The sequence below is a fragment of the Erpetoichthys calabaricus genome, chromosome 2, assembly GCF_900747795.2.
Source record: "Erpetoichthys calabaricus chromosome 2, fErpCal1.3, whole genome shotgun sequence".
In the NCBI taxonomy this organism is placed as follows: Eukaryota; Metazoa; Chordata; class Cladistia; order Polypteriformes; family Polypteridae; genus Erpetoichthys; species Erpetoichthys calabaricus.
This window is the reverse complement of record NC_041395.2, coordinates 91,099,205-91,120,352: the sequence shown is the minus strand read 5'-3', so window position 1 is coordinate 91,120,352 and position 21,148 is coordinate 91,099,205. Positions and strand designations below refer to the sequence as shown.

General features: G+C 37.6%; 1 protein-coding gene across 1 annotated transcript in view; it reads left to right on the top strand.

Annotated features, from left to right (window-relative positions):
• The first annotated feature begins 824 nt into the window (after nt 1–824).
• The window catches only part of pear1 (platelet endothelial aggregation receptor 1), a 150,434-nt gene continuing 130,110 nt past the window's right edge, over nt 825–21,148 (top strand). Inside the window, exon 1 of the mRNA XM_051922965.1 lies at nt 825–1,052. Within this exon, the coding sequence (XP_051778925.1) occupies nt 1,044–1,052 (9 nt within the window). The 5' untranslated portion in view covers nt 825–1,043. The remainder of the gene's footprint in view (nt 1,053–21,148) is intronic.

The window sequence follows — 21,148 nt, the reverse complement described above, 5'->3', positions numbered from 1 at the left end:
AATCCAGTTGCAAATTGTGCAAGCTTTGATTATCGCGAAACAAGTGCTCGAAAAATGGCGTTTGGAATGGAGGAAAAAAAGGACATTCGACAGGTTTTGATTACGAGGAGAATAAAAGTTACTTGTAATAAATACTATAATCACACACTTTCACGCTATAAGTCAGTCAGTTCTTTGGAGAGTTGTAGACAAATTAACAACAAAAATACCTACATAAATGCCTGCAATTAAACCGCAGTACATAAACATCTTAACAAGCTGTTCACATTATCGTAGCTTATATGGAATGTAAGTTATTAACGTCTTGCGCACATAAAAAAAACTGATATAAACTATAAATAATTAATATCTTACCAATTCCAAGAAATATAAAGAAAAATGGTTTAAAGACCCGCCAGTTCGATGAATATAAATCAGGTGATTAATTTGCACAAATCAGAAGCTCTTCAGTGAGCATACCCGTATGATGATCACTGTGCACGAATGAGAAATTGCTCAGTGTGCATGCGCAAAAGTAAAAGCCCGCCCAACTATGTATAATTGGATTTAAACAAAAAACTTAGTAGAGGCAATGTAATAAGTAATGTAAAGTTGAAAGTCCCTGTATTTTGTTGGGTAAACTAGTAAATATAAGTAAATTCTAAATTTTACCATTTGTATGTAAAATAAACTCATTTATATGAGTAAAATAAGCTAGACCAAAGAATGATTTTTTTCAGTGAAGTCGCTGGTAATTTGATCGGAGGGGGTGTGGAGCGGCGGTCCCGGAGCCAACCCAAATCCCCCAAACGCTCCACCCACCCCTCATGCGTATGAGCCTGCAAGCAAGCCGGTGAGGCTATGGACATTCGAACAGAAGCGGCGCGGCTTGTATTTTAGAGACAACTGTTAAAAAGGATACAGCGATTAGCGATTAAAGTTTTTAAAACCGATGTAGTAGAAGTTCAGAGGGTAATCTAAAGGGGCTAGCAAACGCGTGTTTTATGTGTTGGAAGATTAACAGTGGCGTCTAATTAGGAGAGTACGTCTTCACCGTCCACTTCATGAGAAAGGTAAGACTGTAATTGGAACGCCCGTTATAATAACAAGAAGCTGTGGCTAGTTTACCACTCTCCGTTAGGCTACGCCTTTTGTTTATTTTTTTATTAAAGTTTTAGATGTGTTATATCAACATTTTGAACAATTTTCCTTTATATGAATACTGTCCAGTTTGCATCTTACTTGATTCATCCCAGCTGCCTGTTGCTGTTCTGGATAAAAGCGCGAGTTGATAATAACAGGCGTTGCCAGCGCGGATCATAGTTTAATTCTAGAAAGAATGGACTTAATGCTGAGGCAAATATTTCTGTGAACTTGAATTTGCCCTTTTCCTGTTTAAGAAGACAGACGCTTCTCCTTTGCAACATTTGAGGTGTTCAGTTCTCACAGGATTTGCATTCTTTACCTTGGATCAAGTTAGTTGGCGACACGCGCGTCGTGGGCAGTGCCAAGTCTGGATACTTGTGATTTGGCCGCAGTGAACAGGTCACCTAATGTCACTGGGTATACCTCAGGAAAGAATTATTCTTCTGGCGGAGTATATGTGTATCTGCTTTTCTCTGTTTGAGTATGCCCCCTTTAGCATCTAACAGAGAGTTCTGCATGTTACTTAATTTCTTGCATTTCTTGTTAGAACATTGCTCAATTTGGATTATTGAAGTGTTGTGTAACAATTGTTTCTCTAGGAATCTGGGTAGCGGCAGTGGTATTGTAGTTCAGCATGGACTCTCAAGGCTTTAGTAATGCTTATTTTAGTTTTTCCCTTTAATCTGACATCAGTGATAACCGGGTCTCGTTTAAGTTAGCATATTTTCAGCTTTTTGTTGTTTTGTTCTCCTTTACTGTCCCAATTACTGTGACATTGTTTCAAGCAAGTTGTCACCAGTGGGCAGCAGCGTGCAGTTTATATTTAACCGGTTTCTATACCTAAAGGGCGAATGGGTGGAATTCCGAATTAAATACATGGATGCCGTTTCTCCTAAAACAAAGTCTCTAGTTTGAGTGTTAACCGTGGCGGTGCACACATGCCTTTTTCAGACGAAGTGGTGGTCTCCGCCAGAAGGCTCCACCAGTGACCTTTTTTCTCAATCTGTGACACAAACTGTGCAGAACTTCCCGCAAATGCCAATTTTGGTCCCCTTCCAGGAAAAAAAAATACAATGTGTTCAGCTTTCATTGCACCCACCCAGGCACTCTTGGACATTTCATAAACTGAAAGGAGCAGAAGGAGTTTGCTGTTGCCATGCATGGACGGTACTGATGAAGATTTAATTTGTGCAAGCTGTGTGTTGCTGATCTTGGCTGCTAGCAAACTCTACAAGGACGTGTTAAGCAACGTTGGCGCTAATGAAGGAAGAGCTCCTGCAGGCTGAGCACACTTGCCAAGATGAATAGGCCTTTATGACACTCCGGTGCCATTTGTAATGAAGAGCAGACAATGGACACTAAATTGGCCCTAGTGTGTGTTTGGTGTGAATGCTCTATGATGGACTGATGCCCTGTCCAGGTTTTTTTCCTACCTTGCGCCCTATGCTAGCTGGGATAGGGTACAGGATAGGAACTCTTGAACCCCCCCCCCCCCCCCCCCCCCATAACCCAAACAGCAACCCAAGCCTGGAGTAAGAGGGTTAGACAATAACATGACATGACAATGAATATAAAATGCCTGTAAAAAATATTCAACCCTTTGAAATGTTCACTTTTGAATGTTATGAAACTTTGAATCACAGTGAATTTAATTTGGATTTTTTTACATTGGTCCACAGAAAAAGAATTTTTAATGTCAAAATTAAAACATCTCTGCAATGTGATATAAATTAATTAAAAATATAAATCATTTGATCATGTACAGTAAGTATTCACCTCCTTCAAGTCAGTATCGAGTAGATGCACCCTTGGCAGCCATGACAGCCTTAAGTCTGTACACAGGTCTCTCTGTCTATTAACTTTGCACATCTGGACACTGCATTTTTCCTCATTATTATTTAGAAAACCTTACAGGCTCTGTCAGGTTGCATGAGGATTGTGAGTGAACATTCTTTTCAAAGTACAACAACAAATTCTCAATTGAATTGAGATCTGAATTCTGACGCAGCCACTTCCAGATATTAATGTTTTTTTTTTTTTTAAACCATTCTTATGCAGCTTTATATTTATGCTTAGGGTCTTTGTCTTGCTGGAAAACAAATCTTCTTCTGAGGCATCACATTTTCCTCTAAGATTTCCTTGTATTTTTCTGAATTAATTTTACACTCACAAGCCTTCCAGGCCCTGCTGCACAAAAGCATCCTCACAGCATGATGTTGTCACCACAATACTTCATGGAGGAGATGTTGTGTTTTTCATAATGTTCAAACATGACATTTAGTCTGATAAGCAAAAAGCTCCATTTGGCTCTAATCAGACCATAGAACCTTTTTACAGCTCACTTTAGAGTCTCTGCTTGTGCCTTCTGAGAGATGTCATGTGCATTTTTTTTAATAATGCTTTTCTGTATCTATGACTAGTGCACACTCTCTCCAGTCTTATCCACTGTAACTTGTAACTCCTTTAGTTTTTGTGAACAGGATGCTCTTGGCTGTACCCTTTCCTTTTATTAATGATTAATCAGACTCCAAGGGATGTTCAGTTACTTGGATATTATCTTGTCTCCATCCTCTGACCTGTGCTTTCCAATCTCCTTTTTCACAGAGTTACTTGGCATGTTCATTTGTGTAGGATAGGCCGCCATATTCACTCACGACCAGTTGAACCTTTCAGATAAGGTGCATTTATATGACAATCAATTGAAACACCAGATAGGTGATCGCCAATGAACTCATTATGGGACTTCTAAAATTAAATGACTTAGACGTGTCATGTTAAAGGGAGTCAAAACTTATGATATTAGTTATTTTTGTTTAATACAGTATTTGTAATTACTTTTTAACACTTTAGTACTAGGGTGTTGTACCGTGTTAGCCATTATAAATGTAGAGAAAAGCCAAGCAAAATGACACCTTTTATTGGCTAACTAAAAAGATTGCAATATGCAAGCTTTCGAGGCAACTCAGGCCCCTTCTTCAGGCCTGAGTTGCCTCGAAAGCTTGCATATTGTAATCTTATTAGTTAGCCAATAAAAGGTGTCATTTTGCTTGGCTTTTCTCTACTTTTTAACACTTTGAAGAGATCTGTCTTCACTTTGACATTAAAGAGCATTTTTCTGTTGATCAGTGTCAAAAAAAAAAAACTAACTGAATCTGTTGTAATTCAATATTAATTTACAAGGAATGTTCAAAAAGTTTCCTCACTTTTATATTTTCATTGGAAATGGTGAAGGCAGGAGGAGTAGTAATTGGGCATTAAAAAGTTGGTATGATGCTGGGAAAATTGTATCGCAAATAAGGGTGACTAAGTAGAAAAGTGATTAGTGTTGGGCAGTGATTAAAATTTGTAATCGCAATTAATCGCAAACAAAACAATATGTGCAAAACTCAAAAGTAGTGTATTATGTGTATTTGGATTGCAAACACTTTAAACAAATAAGGTGCTTTTTAACAGCAGTATTCCCTTTACATAGTAGCATTTAAAATATTTCTTGTAAATCTCAACTTATACATTAATGCAATCAAATATAAAACCAAAGTTATTTGCCACTGCCAGGGCATTAACATTTTATCTAGTTTGTTATAGAAAAACAAGTTACCCTCAGAGTCCAGCGCCACGATCATAACATTATAACAGGCACCATATGAGTAACAGGAAGTTAACATTTCTAAATCTGTTTTCTTTTTTATCTGAACAGATACCAGCAGAAACATTTTCTTTTATCAGGGAGCAGTATAAACAGTCTATGTTCAGTAGCAACTCCTTGAAGGCTAATATTTTTTCCAAAAAAGTCAGTTTTCTGAAAAGCACACAAAGCAATGGTTTCACACATAAATCAACATAAAACGTCTGTTGCTGCCTGTTGTGCCAGCTGCGCGGAGGGTGACTCAACGGCCAGCAGGAATGCACGGTGGGCTGGCTGCCTGGCTGTCTTTGTGAGACAGGTGCATGGGGGTGTCAGTTGCAGTGAGATGCAATATAGTTTGTACCTCCTGTCATCGTGTCTGTCCTCCCAGGTGAACGTTGCCACAGGTGCATCAGCTACAGGAATGTGTTCAGCACTACGATCAGCTGGGGACCAATCAGCTGATGCCGGTACCTTACTTTTGTTTTTCAATCTACATCTCTAGATCACTTGCATCAAAATCGGAGTCTGACAAATCAGAGTCTGATTCAGCGATAATAAGAAGAAAGTCATCAACAGATTATTCTGCTTTGAGCATTCACTTTGGTATCTCCCCACATGCCATTTGAGAAGCTGTTTGCTCTTTGCTACTCACGCTCGCGCAGAGAATCAAGGTCAAATCAACAAAGCTAACTTTCCTTCTAGCAAAAGCATATCGAAAAGCGCTGTAACAAGAAGATCACTGATCTCAATCGATCGCTAGTGAGACTGAGGCTCTCAAAATAATAATTAAAATAACAAAAACTGCATTAAATAAATAATTAATGCATTAATGCGATAATAACTAGTTAACTTTACCAGCCCTAAAAGTTATGTAATTTGTTTTTGAAATTCTTAATCGAGTTTAATAAAAAAGTGCTTTTTGAACTTTTTGAATGTCCCTCGTACGTATAATAAAATATGAAAACCTCCAAAGAGGTAAATACTTTTTATTGGCACAGTATATGTTCTCCATCTACTCTTATGTCAACTGGACAGAATACTCTTGAGAATAACAATGCATCACATGACACAGAGTTTTCAATTAAAATATGTTTGTATTTATTTATTTTTTTTTGTATTTTTTAACTTCAGTGAAGGGAAGAAGAAATTGAAAAACAGGTGCTGTTGAGAATTGCCTTTATTTTTCCTTTGTTTTGCTGCCAAACAATTGTTACGCTTCATGAGACCAAACAGCATGATTATCCAGTGCCCAGTTTTTGCAATATTTTGACAGTTGCACAAACATCAGCAATGCAATAAATTTAGCAACAGTGAAAATGTTTGACAGCCGTTGCACATTAAATACTCCTAAGATTATTTTGCCAAATTATATAATAGAAACTATAACCTTTGAAAAGTTTCATTTTTCAATTTTTAATGCCTTGCTAATTACAGAAATGAGTATTAGACTTTTGATAAAAGTAGAAAGGAGCTTATATCCCCTAAAAGGAACTGGGGATTTCTTGCAGTTTAAGTTTGTTCAAATTACATATATAGACTTAAATGTCTATTTACAAACCCGTGTAGTCCAATTTAATGCTGTGAAGTACATTTGGAGATATTTTAGTAGTGTTGAGTGGTGACTTGCTAGAAGGTAGAACTGCAAATGGTTTATTTTTTGGTTTGGAGCAGGAAGAAGCTCACTATAGCTAGATGGAGTATACTTTTGGCTTTGACAATGGAAGGAAGTGTGGATGGACAGACTTTTAAGTTAAATATGGATGTCATTTCTTCTTAGTCAAAATCTCCAGTGTATATATATGTTAACAATGGCATAGCATACATGTTATGTTTACATGAGATTGTGGTCCACCCTAGAAAGCTGCACCTGTGAACTTTTCTTTTTGGTGACTAATCTGAGAAGTAGAGCTTATCCATAATTTCATGGTTGATGTCTGTTGTGTCAGGCCAAAGAAGGGAAATCATTTTTGACTCTTCTTATATATATATTTGTTGCCCAAGATTATGAAACATACCAGGTACTACACAATAACATTGAAATGTGGACATCCTTGGAGCCCAAGCAGTATCTCTCTGTCACATGCTACTGGGAGGTAGCAGACCTACACAAGTGCTATATTGGCCTTTTCTGTTAATCTGTTAGAATATCAGGGCTCAAGATAACAAGGGCTAAAGGGTCAACTAGTGGGAACACTGATCTGAGAGCCCCAATGCTTTGAAGGGCCTCTGCTGACCAAAAGTGGTTCAGAGGAGAAGTATGAAAGTGAAATGCAGATCAGGGTAAAAATGACCGGCCTGCAAGCAGTAGTGAATCCTTGAAATGGGGGAAGGAGGGGAGCAACTGTGCGGCAGGGGATAAGTAAGGCTACACAATGAGTGGTTTTGTTTGTATTTTTTTTTTCTGCTATACATGTTTTTAAGTATTAATTGCATTTAGAGCCAAAGGAGAGTTAGCTGTGTTGCCACTGACATTGACATCTACATCAGTTCATAATACAATACAATACAATTTATTTTTGTTTAGCCCAAAATCACACAAGAAGTGCCGCAATGGGCTTTAACAGACCCTGCCTCTTGACAGCCCCCCATCCTTGACTCTCTAAGAAGACAAGGAAAAACTCCCAAAAAAATACTAGTAGGGAAAAATGGAAGAAACCTTGGGTGTTAAGCTTGTTCTCTTTTACTGTTTACATTAATACTTAAAATGTAATAGTTATGCTGGTTTGCACATTCAAATTTTATTTCCTTGTAGAAACAAATTATTAATTTATGAAACCTCTCACAACAAACATGATTCACGTCCCATTTTATCATCCAATTTAGTAAGGCCCAACTTAAGGATTACTTACTGCAACCATGGCTGTCATCCCACTCATTCAATAGGGCTGATAAAAAATAGTCAACCTTAGTGAGTTTCGGCTTCAGCTGTCATCTTATCCACAGTGTTCAGATTTTCCTGTTAATGATTGCAGAATGCTTTGCTATCATTTGGGGAGTCAAATCAGATCAGTTCTACTTTACATGTGGCTTCCTGCTGGCTTCCCTCGTTCCCTTAACTCTTAAAGGCTCTTAAGAATTGGGAGTTGCTTTCCTTGTCTGATGACTGACGTGGCATTAACTGAATGAATAAACATAGAATGAAGTATTGTAGTAGTTCTGTACAAAGGACAGAATCAGTAAATTAATATGATATAGTTCTGATGTAGGCTGTGCTCTGCTCATAACTTTTGAATAAAAATATATATGTAAATAATGAACCCTGAAATCCTGAAATTCTGAATCCTACTCGTCATGTTTTCTCAGCATGGATTGTAGCACTCTCTGCCTTGTAAACTCTTCAAGTCATGACTGCTTCACAACATGTCACAGAGTCTTCCATACCATTGTGTCTTACTCACATTTTTGAGGAACAAAGGTGTTTAGCAATCCTTTTCAGTTATGGTGAGTCAGATGGATATTGGCTTTGTGACCCTAAACTGGAGTTAGTAATTGATAGATGGATGGATGAAAACATGGTGGATTAGTGGGTAGCATTTGCTGCCAAACAGTGCTGGGCATCTGGTGTGATTCTGCATTAGGGTGTTTCTTTGTGAAATGTGTATATTGTCTGCCTGTTTCTATGGCTTTCACACTTGCTGACGATGATTTGCTTCCACTGTTCAAAGCATGAACCATGAAGGTGGGATAGAGGCCACCCGGGCCTGGGTTACTCTTGCCCTATTTTATTTTTTGTTGTTAAATGTAGTAAAAACCATGGAGGAACATTCTTAGTCCTGGTAAGTTTTGTATTGCTAAAGCATGCAAATAAAAAACTTTTTGTATTCCATACAAGTGACAGTAAGTCTGATGTGTACTGAATACATTTTGTTGCGTTTTTTGTCAAATCAAAACCTTAGATTTTTCAAAGAAGCCCACACTATTGGTCACTTTCATGTGGTCACTAAGTATGTAATAAGTTGTGATAGTATGTAATAATAATATTTTTTTACATTTATATGCCAATTTTTTCACTACTCAAAGCATTTTACAAACTCCACACAGGGAGGACCCGGGACGCAAACCCATGATCTTCTTACTGCAAGGCAGCACCCATACAGTAGGAAAAATACTAAGGAAACATAAAAGGCAGGTTATGTATTATAATGAAACTGTGAAGAAACATAATGACACTGTACAAAACCAATTTTTATAATGAATGCTGAGTGGCTCTTGTGGGGAATATGGTAAAAAAAAACAATGGTTGAAGACAGCACATTTAAGAGAGTAAATGTAATCAGTAACTTTAACTGGTACTTGTTAGCAGACATTTACTCAAGTCCATATGTTTAGGCAATTCTGCTTTTAGGCTTTTATGCCAATACAGAGATTCCTCTTTAAGTTACTTTAAATTATCTTTATAACATTACCAAATAGTGCTCTTCCTACACTAATCTTTGCGTATGCCCCACTCTCTCACTGCCCCAAACACTCCACCACCTCATTATAGAAGCTTTCCATGGCCCATGGCTCAAAGACATGATTGTAGTTTGACATCAGCCTGCTGTGAAAAAGTGTGCGTTTTACTGTTGGAAAGTAACCCACAACGTCCTGATGTCCCATTCAGGTTTAAATAACGCCTAGTGCCAGTTACAGCAACATAGATTACCTACAACAGTGAAATAGATAATTGGGCAAGAAAATGCACTGATGAGTGCATAAATTAAGAACATCAAGTGTAAGTTCCAGAGTGTTCTTCAAGACATTTGCCTGTATTTTATCTAAGCGTGTGCACTTAGTTCTATTAGCAGCAGAAGTTCTGTTACATGTACAGAGTACCATGTTGTTCATACTTGCATTCCAAACAATACATGACATGTCACAACTGTAAGACAGTGTGATAAACAAGAATTAATACAATGCACAACTACATTTTATTAAATAAAAAGCACTAAACAGCTTGATGTACACCTTACTCCTGTTGCTGTGCTTCCATCTCCTGAAACCTTGTGGAAAAAACCCTGATAAAAGCTTCAGTACAGCTGACAGATAAACAGAGAGATATAAGAAAGGTGTGAAGCAGAACAGCAGGCTGATTCACAGTACAAGAAAGACAGAGCAGTGCTTAAGATGCACAAAGGAAAGCACCCAAGTGCATCCCAGATCTGAAAGATGTGTCCTACTGTGACCGACTCACAGAATTAAACCTGTTGAGTCTTAAGCAGAGGAGTCTATGTTTGGACCTGTTCTGGGTCTTCAAAATTCTCAAAGGCATAGATCCAGCAGAATTCTTTCAACTTAAGATTAAATCATATAATTGAGGACACCATTGGAAATTAAAGAGAAGTGCATTTAAGACTGAAACCAGGAAGCACTTCTTTACTGAAAGAGTTGTGGGATTAACAAACTACCAAGGCATATAGGTGGAAGCAGGCTTGACAACTTTGAAGAAGCATCTGGATGAGCTATTGGGACAGCTTAGGCTATTCACAAAAGAAACGAGCTTGACGGACTGAATGGTCATGCCTTGTTTGTCAAATTTCTTATGTTCTGTTTTTTTGTGGTTACTGGGATGACCACCAATAACAATAGACATTGCAATTTCCAGTTTTATATATAGACAGGTGCATATACTGAAATTATGCAGATTTCTTGAAAAAATACATATAAAAAAGTACACACATCCAAGTATGAAATAAAAGCTATATCATCACAGGTATTCCTCGTGGACCTGCTAGATCCTGACAGCTTGAGCAAATGAATAGCTTTGACATCTTTGAAAAAGTTTATGGATGAGATACTAGTACGGCTTAGCTATTAGCTTATCAAACAGTTTGATGGACTGAATGTTCAAGTTCCAGTTCAAGTTCAAGCACTTTATTGCCATTGTGTAACACAACGAAATTACTTTTTGTGACAGCCCCAAGGTGCGTTTAAAGAAAAGTAAAATAATTCCAAATATGTTGTAATTCCAAACAGTGTTAAGTGATCAATTAACCAGAGCAAATTATTATTGCTCAAAGTACAGCAACATAAATTGTTGTTGCACCTGTTAACGAATAGTACATTACATATTATATATTGTATTACATTAGTATATTGCATATTACCAATATAGCTTATTGCACATGTTCAATTAAAATGATCTCAGACTGAGGAGATTCAGAGTTCAGAAAGTTTATGGCAGATGAGAAAAAGCAATTTTTTAGTCTGTTTGTGCGTACACGGATTGTCCTGACAGGAGGAGCTCAAACAAAGAATTTCGAGGATGAGTTTTGTCCTTTCCTTGAGAATGGTCCTCTCCTTTGTGAAATGTCTTAGTTTCTTATAGTGCCCATTTACACTGTTTACCAAGTATAGACTGTACAACTGTGCATGTTTTAATGTATTTTCTTACAATAGTAACAAAAGCAGGTTAAGTGATTTACTCAAGGTTAGTTAGTCAGAGGTGAGGATTGAACTGAGCACTTTGAAGCCCTCTAGCCATCTGAGTAAATACATACAACTTGTTGCGATGATCTTGTTGTGAAGACTGTGGAATAAATTAAATTGGAAATATATTAAAGTAGTACTAGGGTGTTGTACCGTGTTAGCCATTATGAATGTAGAGAAAAGCCAAGCAAAATGACACCTTTTATTGGCTAACTAGAAAGATTACAATATGCAAGCTTTCGAGGCAACTCAGGCCCCTTCTTCAGGGGACATCTTGCCTGAAGAAGGGGCCTGAGTTGCCTCGAAAGCTTGCATATTGTAATCTTTCTAGTTAGCCAATAAAAGGTGTCATTTTGCTTGGCTTTTCTCTAAATATATTAAAGAAAGAAAACTTGTCCTCAACTAGGATCTCTGTGAGCCAGGAACCAAGCTGGAGGAAACTTTTTCATTTGTCTTTAATTTCTCTTCATGAAGAGGGCGCATCTTGTTGCGGCAATCTACTAAGTGACAGTGCCCTTGGCAGAGGTTGTCAGCAAATGGTCACAGAACAAATATAGAGAGTCATTCTTACAGATAACTGAATTTTCATAACAGTGCTGAATTCATGTTTGCTTTGATTCCTTCACTTGCTTGCATACTGTCTGACTTGTTCAATAGCTTACATACCGAAATAGACATACCCAAATAAAAGTGTCATTTCTACTCCATTCTTGTCCTTAAATATCTGTTAAGTTCAGCTTTTATTCTTTTATGGAAAACTCTGTACATGACAACTGGCAAGTGTACCTGTGCACATGACACCTAGTCACTTCTTAAACCACCTAGGGCATTTTATCTGTTTACCCAACTATTATATTAGTCTCGTCATTTACAAAATAAAAGAAAAAAACTATGTTACCCCTTGACAGTTCTCTTTATTCTCTCACAAGGACAGTGTTAAAAATTCATCCTAGAGCACGTGTCAAAGCTGAGACTTTTATTCTTTTATTGTGCTTATCTTCAAGCCTCCACATTCAGTGAATATCGAAGCCCCTATGGCTTGTTAAGTTTCTTCTGATTGAATGGAATATTGTTTTCTTCAAATAAAAGCAATAAAATAAAAAATAAAAAAATAGAATATCGAAGCCCTCAGCTCACACCAGTTCTTCCCTTATTATTGTCATGGATGCTTTTCTGAGTTACCTTACATAAGAAACACTTACATAAACTGTTTAACTAATCAATGCACAGTTGCTTTTCTATGAAAATTGCTCTTCAACTTCTGATGTTTAGGTTGCTCTTTTCCTTTTTCAAAAGAGGTCAATTTGAAAATGTGATTTATTATTATTTTTTAGATGATATCAATTACTATATTTCTTGGTTTGCTACATACTGTAAGTCTGCATCAAAGTATTATTAAATGGTGGTGGAGGAAAGGGAAAGATTTTTCAGATACATTATGTGCAAACAGACTCCTGGCTGTTCAAAACACTGCAGTAGATTTTGCAATTGGGATGTCAGTATTTTTATGATAGCACATTGTCTCCTTCCTAAAATGTCCAACATTATCACAAAAGCTGGAATGCAATAAAAAATGGCAGGGAGATTGAAAACCCCTCTAGAACAACTCCAAAGAAACATCATCATGGCATATATGGAAGCTCTTTAGAGTTTAAATGAAGCAATCTAAAGTGTGACTTGTCTATAATAAAAAGTTAGACCTCTTAGCACACAGTTATTGTCACTGCCATTACAACCCTCCCTCACCTTGACCTCCCCATTAAGAACACCACTGACAATGAGCAGCCAACCACCTCTTTTCTTTCTGTCTTTACAAGTAAGAGGCACTTAAGTGAAATGTCTGGTGGGCAATCTAAGAGAATTAAAAGTGCATTCTGAGTTCTGCCTCAAGCAATTTGTGTTTTTAACAGTGCTTCTGATGTTCTCTGCACAAGGGCACCAAAATCCTGTGTTTCCATGCCAGTGGAAGTAAGTGGGGATGAAAGGGACGCAACATCCAAACAATCATTAATGTGGGAGATCAGAGCAACATGTAACTTAGGGGTCCCATCAACATGGTGTTTTGCAAGCTTTTTTCGCTTTCAGGTGAAGAACTATTAGCTAGTCATTAATTATAATTTATTTTTTCACATAGCTCTGTTCCCAGATGACCATTTCACAACATTAAACAGAATGTAAAAAAAACACAAAGGTCATTATTGAAATGTAATCAAAATGCCAAATTATCCTAGAAGAAGCTGGAGACAGGAGCATTTCATGAAGTGGGTTTTGTGAATTAATTAAGAGTCTGTGGTGATAAATGAAAAATGGTGCCAGACGGGTTTTATCTGAGATTTTGGCTAGTCACTTGTTTAATGTGCCTATTACATCAGCCTTTGCTCCTCCTCTTGGCTGCACATTAAAATTTTTCAGCTGCTCTCTGCAAAAAATAACTTAAAGATAGCTGTTTTGAACTTGCTTTTATCAACCGCACCCTGTTGTCTTTGGATTTGGTTTTGCATTCTGCTAAAAATATTGAAGTTATCTAATAGCAAGAAGAATTCTAAAGGGTAATGGCTTTTGCTCCATGTAGCAAAACTATACTGTCCAGTTTAATGGATTACTTCTGTGGTATGGTGGCACACAGATTAGTGCTTCTTCCAACATTCACTCAGGTTCAGATTTAACCTTGGCCACTGTCTATGTGGCATTTGCATGCTATACCTACTGTTTGTAGGTGCTCCGTTTTCCATCCACAGCTCAAAGACATGTATTTCCCACAGTTTCTATTGCTGCATGATAAGCTTCAACTTTCCATGAATCTGTAAAAGAGTTATAGGCTAAAGAGAAAGACAGACAACTTATTTCTGTATATTTGTCTTATCTACACATTTCAAAGAAGACATTAATTTTTGAATTTTAAAAACAATCTATCTTATCTGAAGAATCACATTCCTTTATCTCAAACCCCCACAGACCTGTGCCCCATGCCATCAAGCACAGAAAGTTGTAGTATTAAATACATGCTCACAAACAGTGTTTAGATAGATAGATAGATAGATAGATAGATAGATACTTTATTAATCCCAAGGGGAAATTCACATACTCCAGTAGCAGCATACTGATAAAGAACAATATTACATTAAAGAGTGATAACAATGGCGATAACAATGTAGGTATACAGACAGACAATAACTTTGTATAATTTTAACGTTTACCCCCCTGGGTGGAATTGAAGAGTCGCATAGTGTGGGGGAGGAACGATCTCCTTTTACTTGTGGGTTTTTAAACCGTTCACTTCTGTAGTCATCTGCTTGGCCATCCATCCATCCATTCATCTATCCATTTTCTAACCCGCTGAATCCGAGCACAGGGTCACAGGAGTCTGCTGGAGCCAATCCCATGTTAGCACCTGTAATACCAATCAGTTTGCACAGTGATTTGGCTCATCCATAGTCCAATTACTTGTATTATCTGGTTGTTGCTTGTTCTGTCTGAGAGACATTGTACAGTGGATTCGGAAAGTATTCAGTCCCCTTCACTTTTTACACATTTTGCTATATTGCAGCCTTATTCTGAAATCATTTAAATTCATTTTTACCTGCATCAAATAACACTCAATACAAATTATTGAAGATAAAAAAACTAGAATAACACATTGACACAAATTTTTAGACCCAGCACTCAGTACTTCATTGAAGCACCTTTGGCAGTGATTACATCCTGGACTCTTCTTGGGTATGAAAAGAATTCCTTCACACACCTGCTTTGGGGATTTTTCTGCTGTTCTTAATAATAATAATAATAGTTCTTTACATTTATATAGCACTTTTCTCACTACTCAAAGCACTTTTACATAGTGAAGAGCCACTTCAACCACCACTAATGTGCAGCATCCACCTGGATAATGCGGCAGCAGCCATTTTGCACCAGTGTTCTTCAAGACATTTGCCTGTATTTTATCTAAGTGTGTGCACTTAGTTCTATTAGCAGCAGAAGTTCTGTTACATGTACAGAGTACCATGAAGTTGTTCATACTTGCATTCCAAACAATACATAACATGTCACAACTGTAAGACAGTGTGATAAACAAGAATTAATACAATGCACAACTACATTTTATTAAATAAAAAGCACTAAACAGCTTGATGTACACCTTACTCCTGTTGCTGTGCTTCGATCTCCTGAAACCTTGTGGAAAAAACCCTGATAAAAGCTTCAGTACAGCTGACAGATAAACAGAGAGATGCACAGTCCACACATTAGCTGTAGGGTGTTGAAGGGATGAGAGATAGTTAGCCAGTTAGAGACAGGGGATGATTAGGGGGCCAGAACGACTAGGCCATGGTGGGAAATTTAGCCAGGACATCGGGATATACCCTGCTCTTCACAAAGGATGCCCAGGGATCTTTTATGACCACAGAGAGTCAGGATCTTGATTTTATGTCTTATCCAAAGTATGGCACCGTTTTTACAGCGCAGTGTCCCTGTCACTGTACTGAGGAATTGGGATCCATCTTCAGACTACAGGGTAAACGCCCACTGCCGGCCTCACCAACACTTCTTCTCTGCGGATCCTCTAAATCTCAGTCAAGTAAGATAGAGACCTTTGGTGGTTAGCTATTTTCAGGTCCCTCCAGAGATGTTCGATTGTGTTCATATCTGGTTCTGGCTAGGCAACTCAAGGACATTCTTACAGTTGTCCCTAATTTACTCCAGTGTTGTACTTGCTTTGTGTTTAGAGTCATTGCCCTGTTGGATATTGAACCTTTACATGAGTGGCTGAGATTTCAGCACAAAGGAAAATCAAAATTGTAAAATAAGTGAGGAGGACCATGAAACTACAATTCGTAAACAAAACTATACTTTATCATTTGTTATTGTTGCAAATAGTCTTTTTATTTGTGTTTTTTTAGGTGAAGGTCCAACAAGACATCACTCCAGCCCTTCACTAATAAATAATGCTGCATCAGACACATGATCCATTGACACATGAAGTGGCACTGATACAATTGCAAACTGCCCATAGATTCAAAGAGTGATAAAGTTTATGACACCACCACCAGCAAAAAGGCCTAAAAGAACATAAACAGTACATTTAAAAAAAAAAGGAAATAGTGATCCAAACCAAAAAAATTGTCAAAAATGAGTAGGTATCATAACTCTGTGATAACAAAATTAATTATAATCAGAACAATTAAATTGTGAAAACTTTCCAAAAAAAAAATCTAAGCTCTGCTTGGACTCCTTGGCAGCTCTCCTGCAGTTTACCTTCCCATCTTGTTCAACTGAAAGGTTTTCCTTCTTCATTTATATAAAAAAGCAGCTACACCTAGAATGATCATAGTTTGATTATATTTCTATAAAGTGAATCAATAATAAACAGCATGTCTGATTTCCATCTGTGATTGTTAAAATGTTCTGAGAGTGGGAATTGAATCTGGAAATCTTAATGTTCAATCCATCCATGTTCAAACCTCTTGAATCCAATCTAGAGTCACGGGCTCCAAAGCATTGATTGCACTGGATGACAGTCAGTGACAAGGCACACTTATTCAAACTAGGCCAATTAGATTCACAAAGGTGACCTAATAGGAACATGTTTATGATGCGGAAGAAAAGATGGAACTTTTCATCCAAACTCCATACAGACAGTGCCAAGCTGGAATATACACCCTGCACTTGTGAAACAGCAGTCCTGGCCGCTGCAAAAACTTGAGACATTTTTGTAGGCTTGACAATATCTTTAAATGAATCTTAATCAATCAACTTTTATATATTATAAGTAATAACTTCCACCAGCTTTAGACACCTTATCATACAGCATCAAACTGAAAACCCATGTGTCCTGGTATAAGGAATGGACAACAATGAACTTGCTAACAATAAGCTCAAATTAAATGTGATTTCAAACTACAGAAGAAGTGCATTTAATTTAAACAGAATATTTTGAAGGCCCACTATCACTACAATTAATTTAAAAGCTTTTCATAATATCTGATACTTGTGCCACACATTGATGCTCTCTGCAGTCTTTGTTTTTAGTGCCCACCAATCATTGCAGGGGTTGTGTGGAGCTTTACCAAAAATGTATTACAATTAGAACGTAGCGAAGCATGATGTAGCAAACAGTGATGTAATAATTAATGTATAATAGACTAATTAAAACATCATTCACTGGTGCAGACATGTGAAGGGGGTCCTGGATGTGCCAGCCAACTTTCACAAACAGAATTTTTTTAACATCACTTAAAAGTTCAAAGGTTGCACAGTGGTAGCAAGCACTGCTGCTTAATATACAGTAGGTAAGATTTCCATCTTGCTCAGTGTCTGCATCAACCCTTCATAATCCTCTTGGAGCCTCAGGGTTTTTCTCTGGAAATGTGCTTTCCTCGTAGATATCCCAGATACATGAGGAAACTGTTGATGGTTTCTGTTTTCAGGACAGTGCTGCTGGGCTAGGCTCTGGCTGATAATTGAATGGATAGTTGGATGAGCTATGGTAAGAGACCTGTCACTCTAAGCCTACAATATGCTTCTGTGTCATGTTCTTCCTCAAATGCATTTTAGCTTTGCTCTGGACACATCATTAATAGGCCTAGGACATTTGATTTAGGAAAAGGAGTCTCAAAGAGTTATTCTTTAAACCTCAGAAATATTTTTATTTGGTAATCCCAGAAGTAGTTATTTGTGGCAAATGGTAATTTAGCATAAATTATAAAATTACCCCTCATTTGTTGGTGTTAGCAGCAGTGGCCAAGTAAATGACAAACCTTGTTTAGTGAAATTGCTGAGAATGGGTTTGCATGATTCATTATGCCTGCCACTTTGCTTTTCTTTAAAAACCAATGCAATCTTTTATGTACATACCACATTGTTCAATGACAAATACATTAAAGCATCACTGTAATTATGCAATCCAAAACTGTGAGACAGCAGCACCAACAACTATGCTGGGTCAGTACAGTATGTGTTTGGGGTTGGCACATTCTCCTTGTATCTGTATTTCTTTGTCTCCAGGCACTCCAGATTTTCTACTATATCCCACAGATAAGTGTTTTAGTTTGACTGGTGTGTGTCCTGTTATAGATTGCCAAACCATTTGTGTTCCTTCATTGTGCCCAGTGCTACTTTCTTTACCTCATTGCTCTTTCTCACATTCTTCCTTTCCTTTCTGTTTCCAGTCAGTCCAGTGACAGTCAAAACTATTCTCCTGACTCTGCATTCACTGAACCGATTGACTTCAGGTGACTTTAGGCTCATTCCACATTCACATCTAATCGTGCATAACTACATCCAGGTCAGGAGATACATGTTTGTAGCACCAGACTAGAGCGCTGCCTAGGAGGTTGTGATGTCATTTAATATCTGAACAGCTTGTAAGCTTTAAATAGTCACAGGCTGTAAGAGTTTGTTTATTGAGAGCTAAGGTTGAAGACCTTTTGGCCAGTTTGTATAATTAGAGAGGCAGAGATCAAGTAAAGTCTTTCCTTTAGGGCTTAGCTAGAGAACAATAGTCTGCAAAGGTCAGTACACTAGATGTTAAATTGTCCAACAAGTAAAAGTTTAAGCCGAAAAAACAGAATTGGAGCCTCAATTGTATTTTACCCAAGTTTCTCACTTATTCTTCCTTAAATTTTGTAAAGTCCAGATCCTGATTAATATACATCATCTTTTATTGTGTGACCATCACTGCATCATGGATTACATAATGCACACATTATATGCCAAGCAATGCACCACATCTGAATCTCCAAAACGGTGGTGGAGATAAAATCAACAAACAAAATGGGAACACATATGATAAACAATCACTTAAAAAATAACAAAATAAAATAAATACAAATTAGTAATTTGTTATAAAATGTGAACAAACACTAGAAACAAAGAAGTAAAATGTTCCTGATATTAGGCAACTTCCAGGTGGGCAGCTGTATGAAAGGAACTGTACAGCCCCATGAGTCTCTTTTTAAGGTCTGTATAGCCTCCAGTGATCTGCGGGTGCTACCTCTGATATGTACAGCCTGTCAGAGGCTGCTCAGGTAAGGACGAGGCACTCCCCAAAGTTGAGTTGTATCAAGTGTAGCAGAAATCCTTTATGTAACATTTTTAGTCTGTTAAGATTTTCATTTATTTAATTTTTGTCAAACTGAATTCATCCTACTGTAGTATGCAGTTCATCAAGTTTGCCCCTGACTTGGAATGAAGTATCATGTATCTCTCTCTGTGTGACCTAATACAGGATGACCTAGTGTCCCATATATGGACCTATTTATATTAAATTAACATGTTACCAGCTTTACGGTAAATGTGCTTTTGACTATTCATGCACTATGAACGCGACCAAAGAATTGTGATTATATAAAAGACTGGCTTATCTTGAAGAGGTGCTCCAAATGCATCTTTTTAAAATACATTTCTTATATATTGCTTGAGTCTAAAAAAAGGTTTTTATATATGTGTGCTGAAGTGAATTAAGATTTTTTTCTCATCACAATATCACAAATAAGTGCTTGCTTGGTTGTCAGTTCTCTTTTTATATTTTGGGTGTCCTGGCTTGAAACATGTCAGAGCCACTACTGTGATTGTGGGAAATATTGGTCTTGTCTTTCACCTGCTCTTCCTCCTTTACCCTATGTAACTGTCACAATGTTGGCAGTCTGATGGAATAAATGAAGTTTAACTAATCAATCATTTGATCTTGCACTGATTCTGACCAACAGTCCATAGGTGTTATGAATATGAACGTTAAGTAAATGAACACTAACTCAGCCAATCAGTTTTTTCCTGCCTCTGCTGGTACAAATCAACAACTCTGAATTTAAATAGCGCCAGACTGTAGGGACAATCATGGAACTTTACAAATACAGATCAATCATGTGACTTTTTCCATTGATTGTTGTTCTTATTTAGAGCACACATGGGTTAAGTGACCTACAGTTAGGTCCATAAATATTTGGACAGAGACAACTTTTTTCTAATTTTGGTTCTGTACATTACCACAATGAATTTTAAATGAAACAACTCAGATGCAGTTGAAGTGCAGACTTTCAGCTTTAATTCAGTGGGGTGAACAAAACGATTGCATAAAAATGTGAGGCAACTAAAGCATTTTTTTAACACAATCCCTTCATTTCAGGGGCTCAAAAGTAATTGGACAATTGACTCAAAGGCTATTTCATGGGCAGGTGTGGGCAAGTACGTCGTTATATCATTATCAATTAAGCAGATAAAAAGGCCTGGAGTTGATTTCAGGTGTGGTGCTTGCGTGTGGAAGATTCTGTTGTGAACAGACAACATGCGGTCAAAGGAGCTCTCCATGCAGGTGAAAGAAGACATCCATAAGCTGCAAAAACAGAAAAAACCCATCTGAGAATTATTGCTACAATATTACGAGTGGCAAAATCTACAGTTTGGTACATCTTGAGAAAGAAAGCAAGCACTGGTGAACTCAGCAACGCAAAAAGACCTGGACGTCCACGGAAGACAACAGTGGTGGATGCTCGCAGAATCATTTCCATGGTGAAGAGAAACCCCTTCACAACAGCCAACCAAGTGAACAACACTCTCCAGGGGGTAGGCATATCGATATCCAAGTCTACAATAAAGAGAAGACTGCATGAAAGTAAATAAAGAGGGTGCACTGCAAGGTGCAAGCCACTCATAAGCCTCAAGAACAGAAAGGCTAGATTGGACTTTGCTAAAGAACATCTACAAAAGCCAGCACAGTTCTGGAAAACATTCTTTGGACAGATGAAACCAGGATCAACCTCTACCAGAATGATGGCAAGAAAAAAGTATGGAGAAGGCGTAGAACAGCTCATTATCCAAAGCATACCACATCATCTGTAAAACACGGTGGAGGCAGTGTGATGGCTTGGGCGTTCTTGGCTGCCAGTGGCACTGGGACACTTAGTGTTTATTGATGATGTGACACAGGATAGAAGCAGCCGAATGAATTTTGAGATGTTCAGAGACATACTGTCTGCTCAAATCCAGCTAAATGCA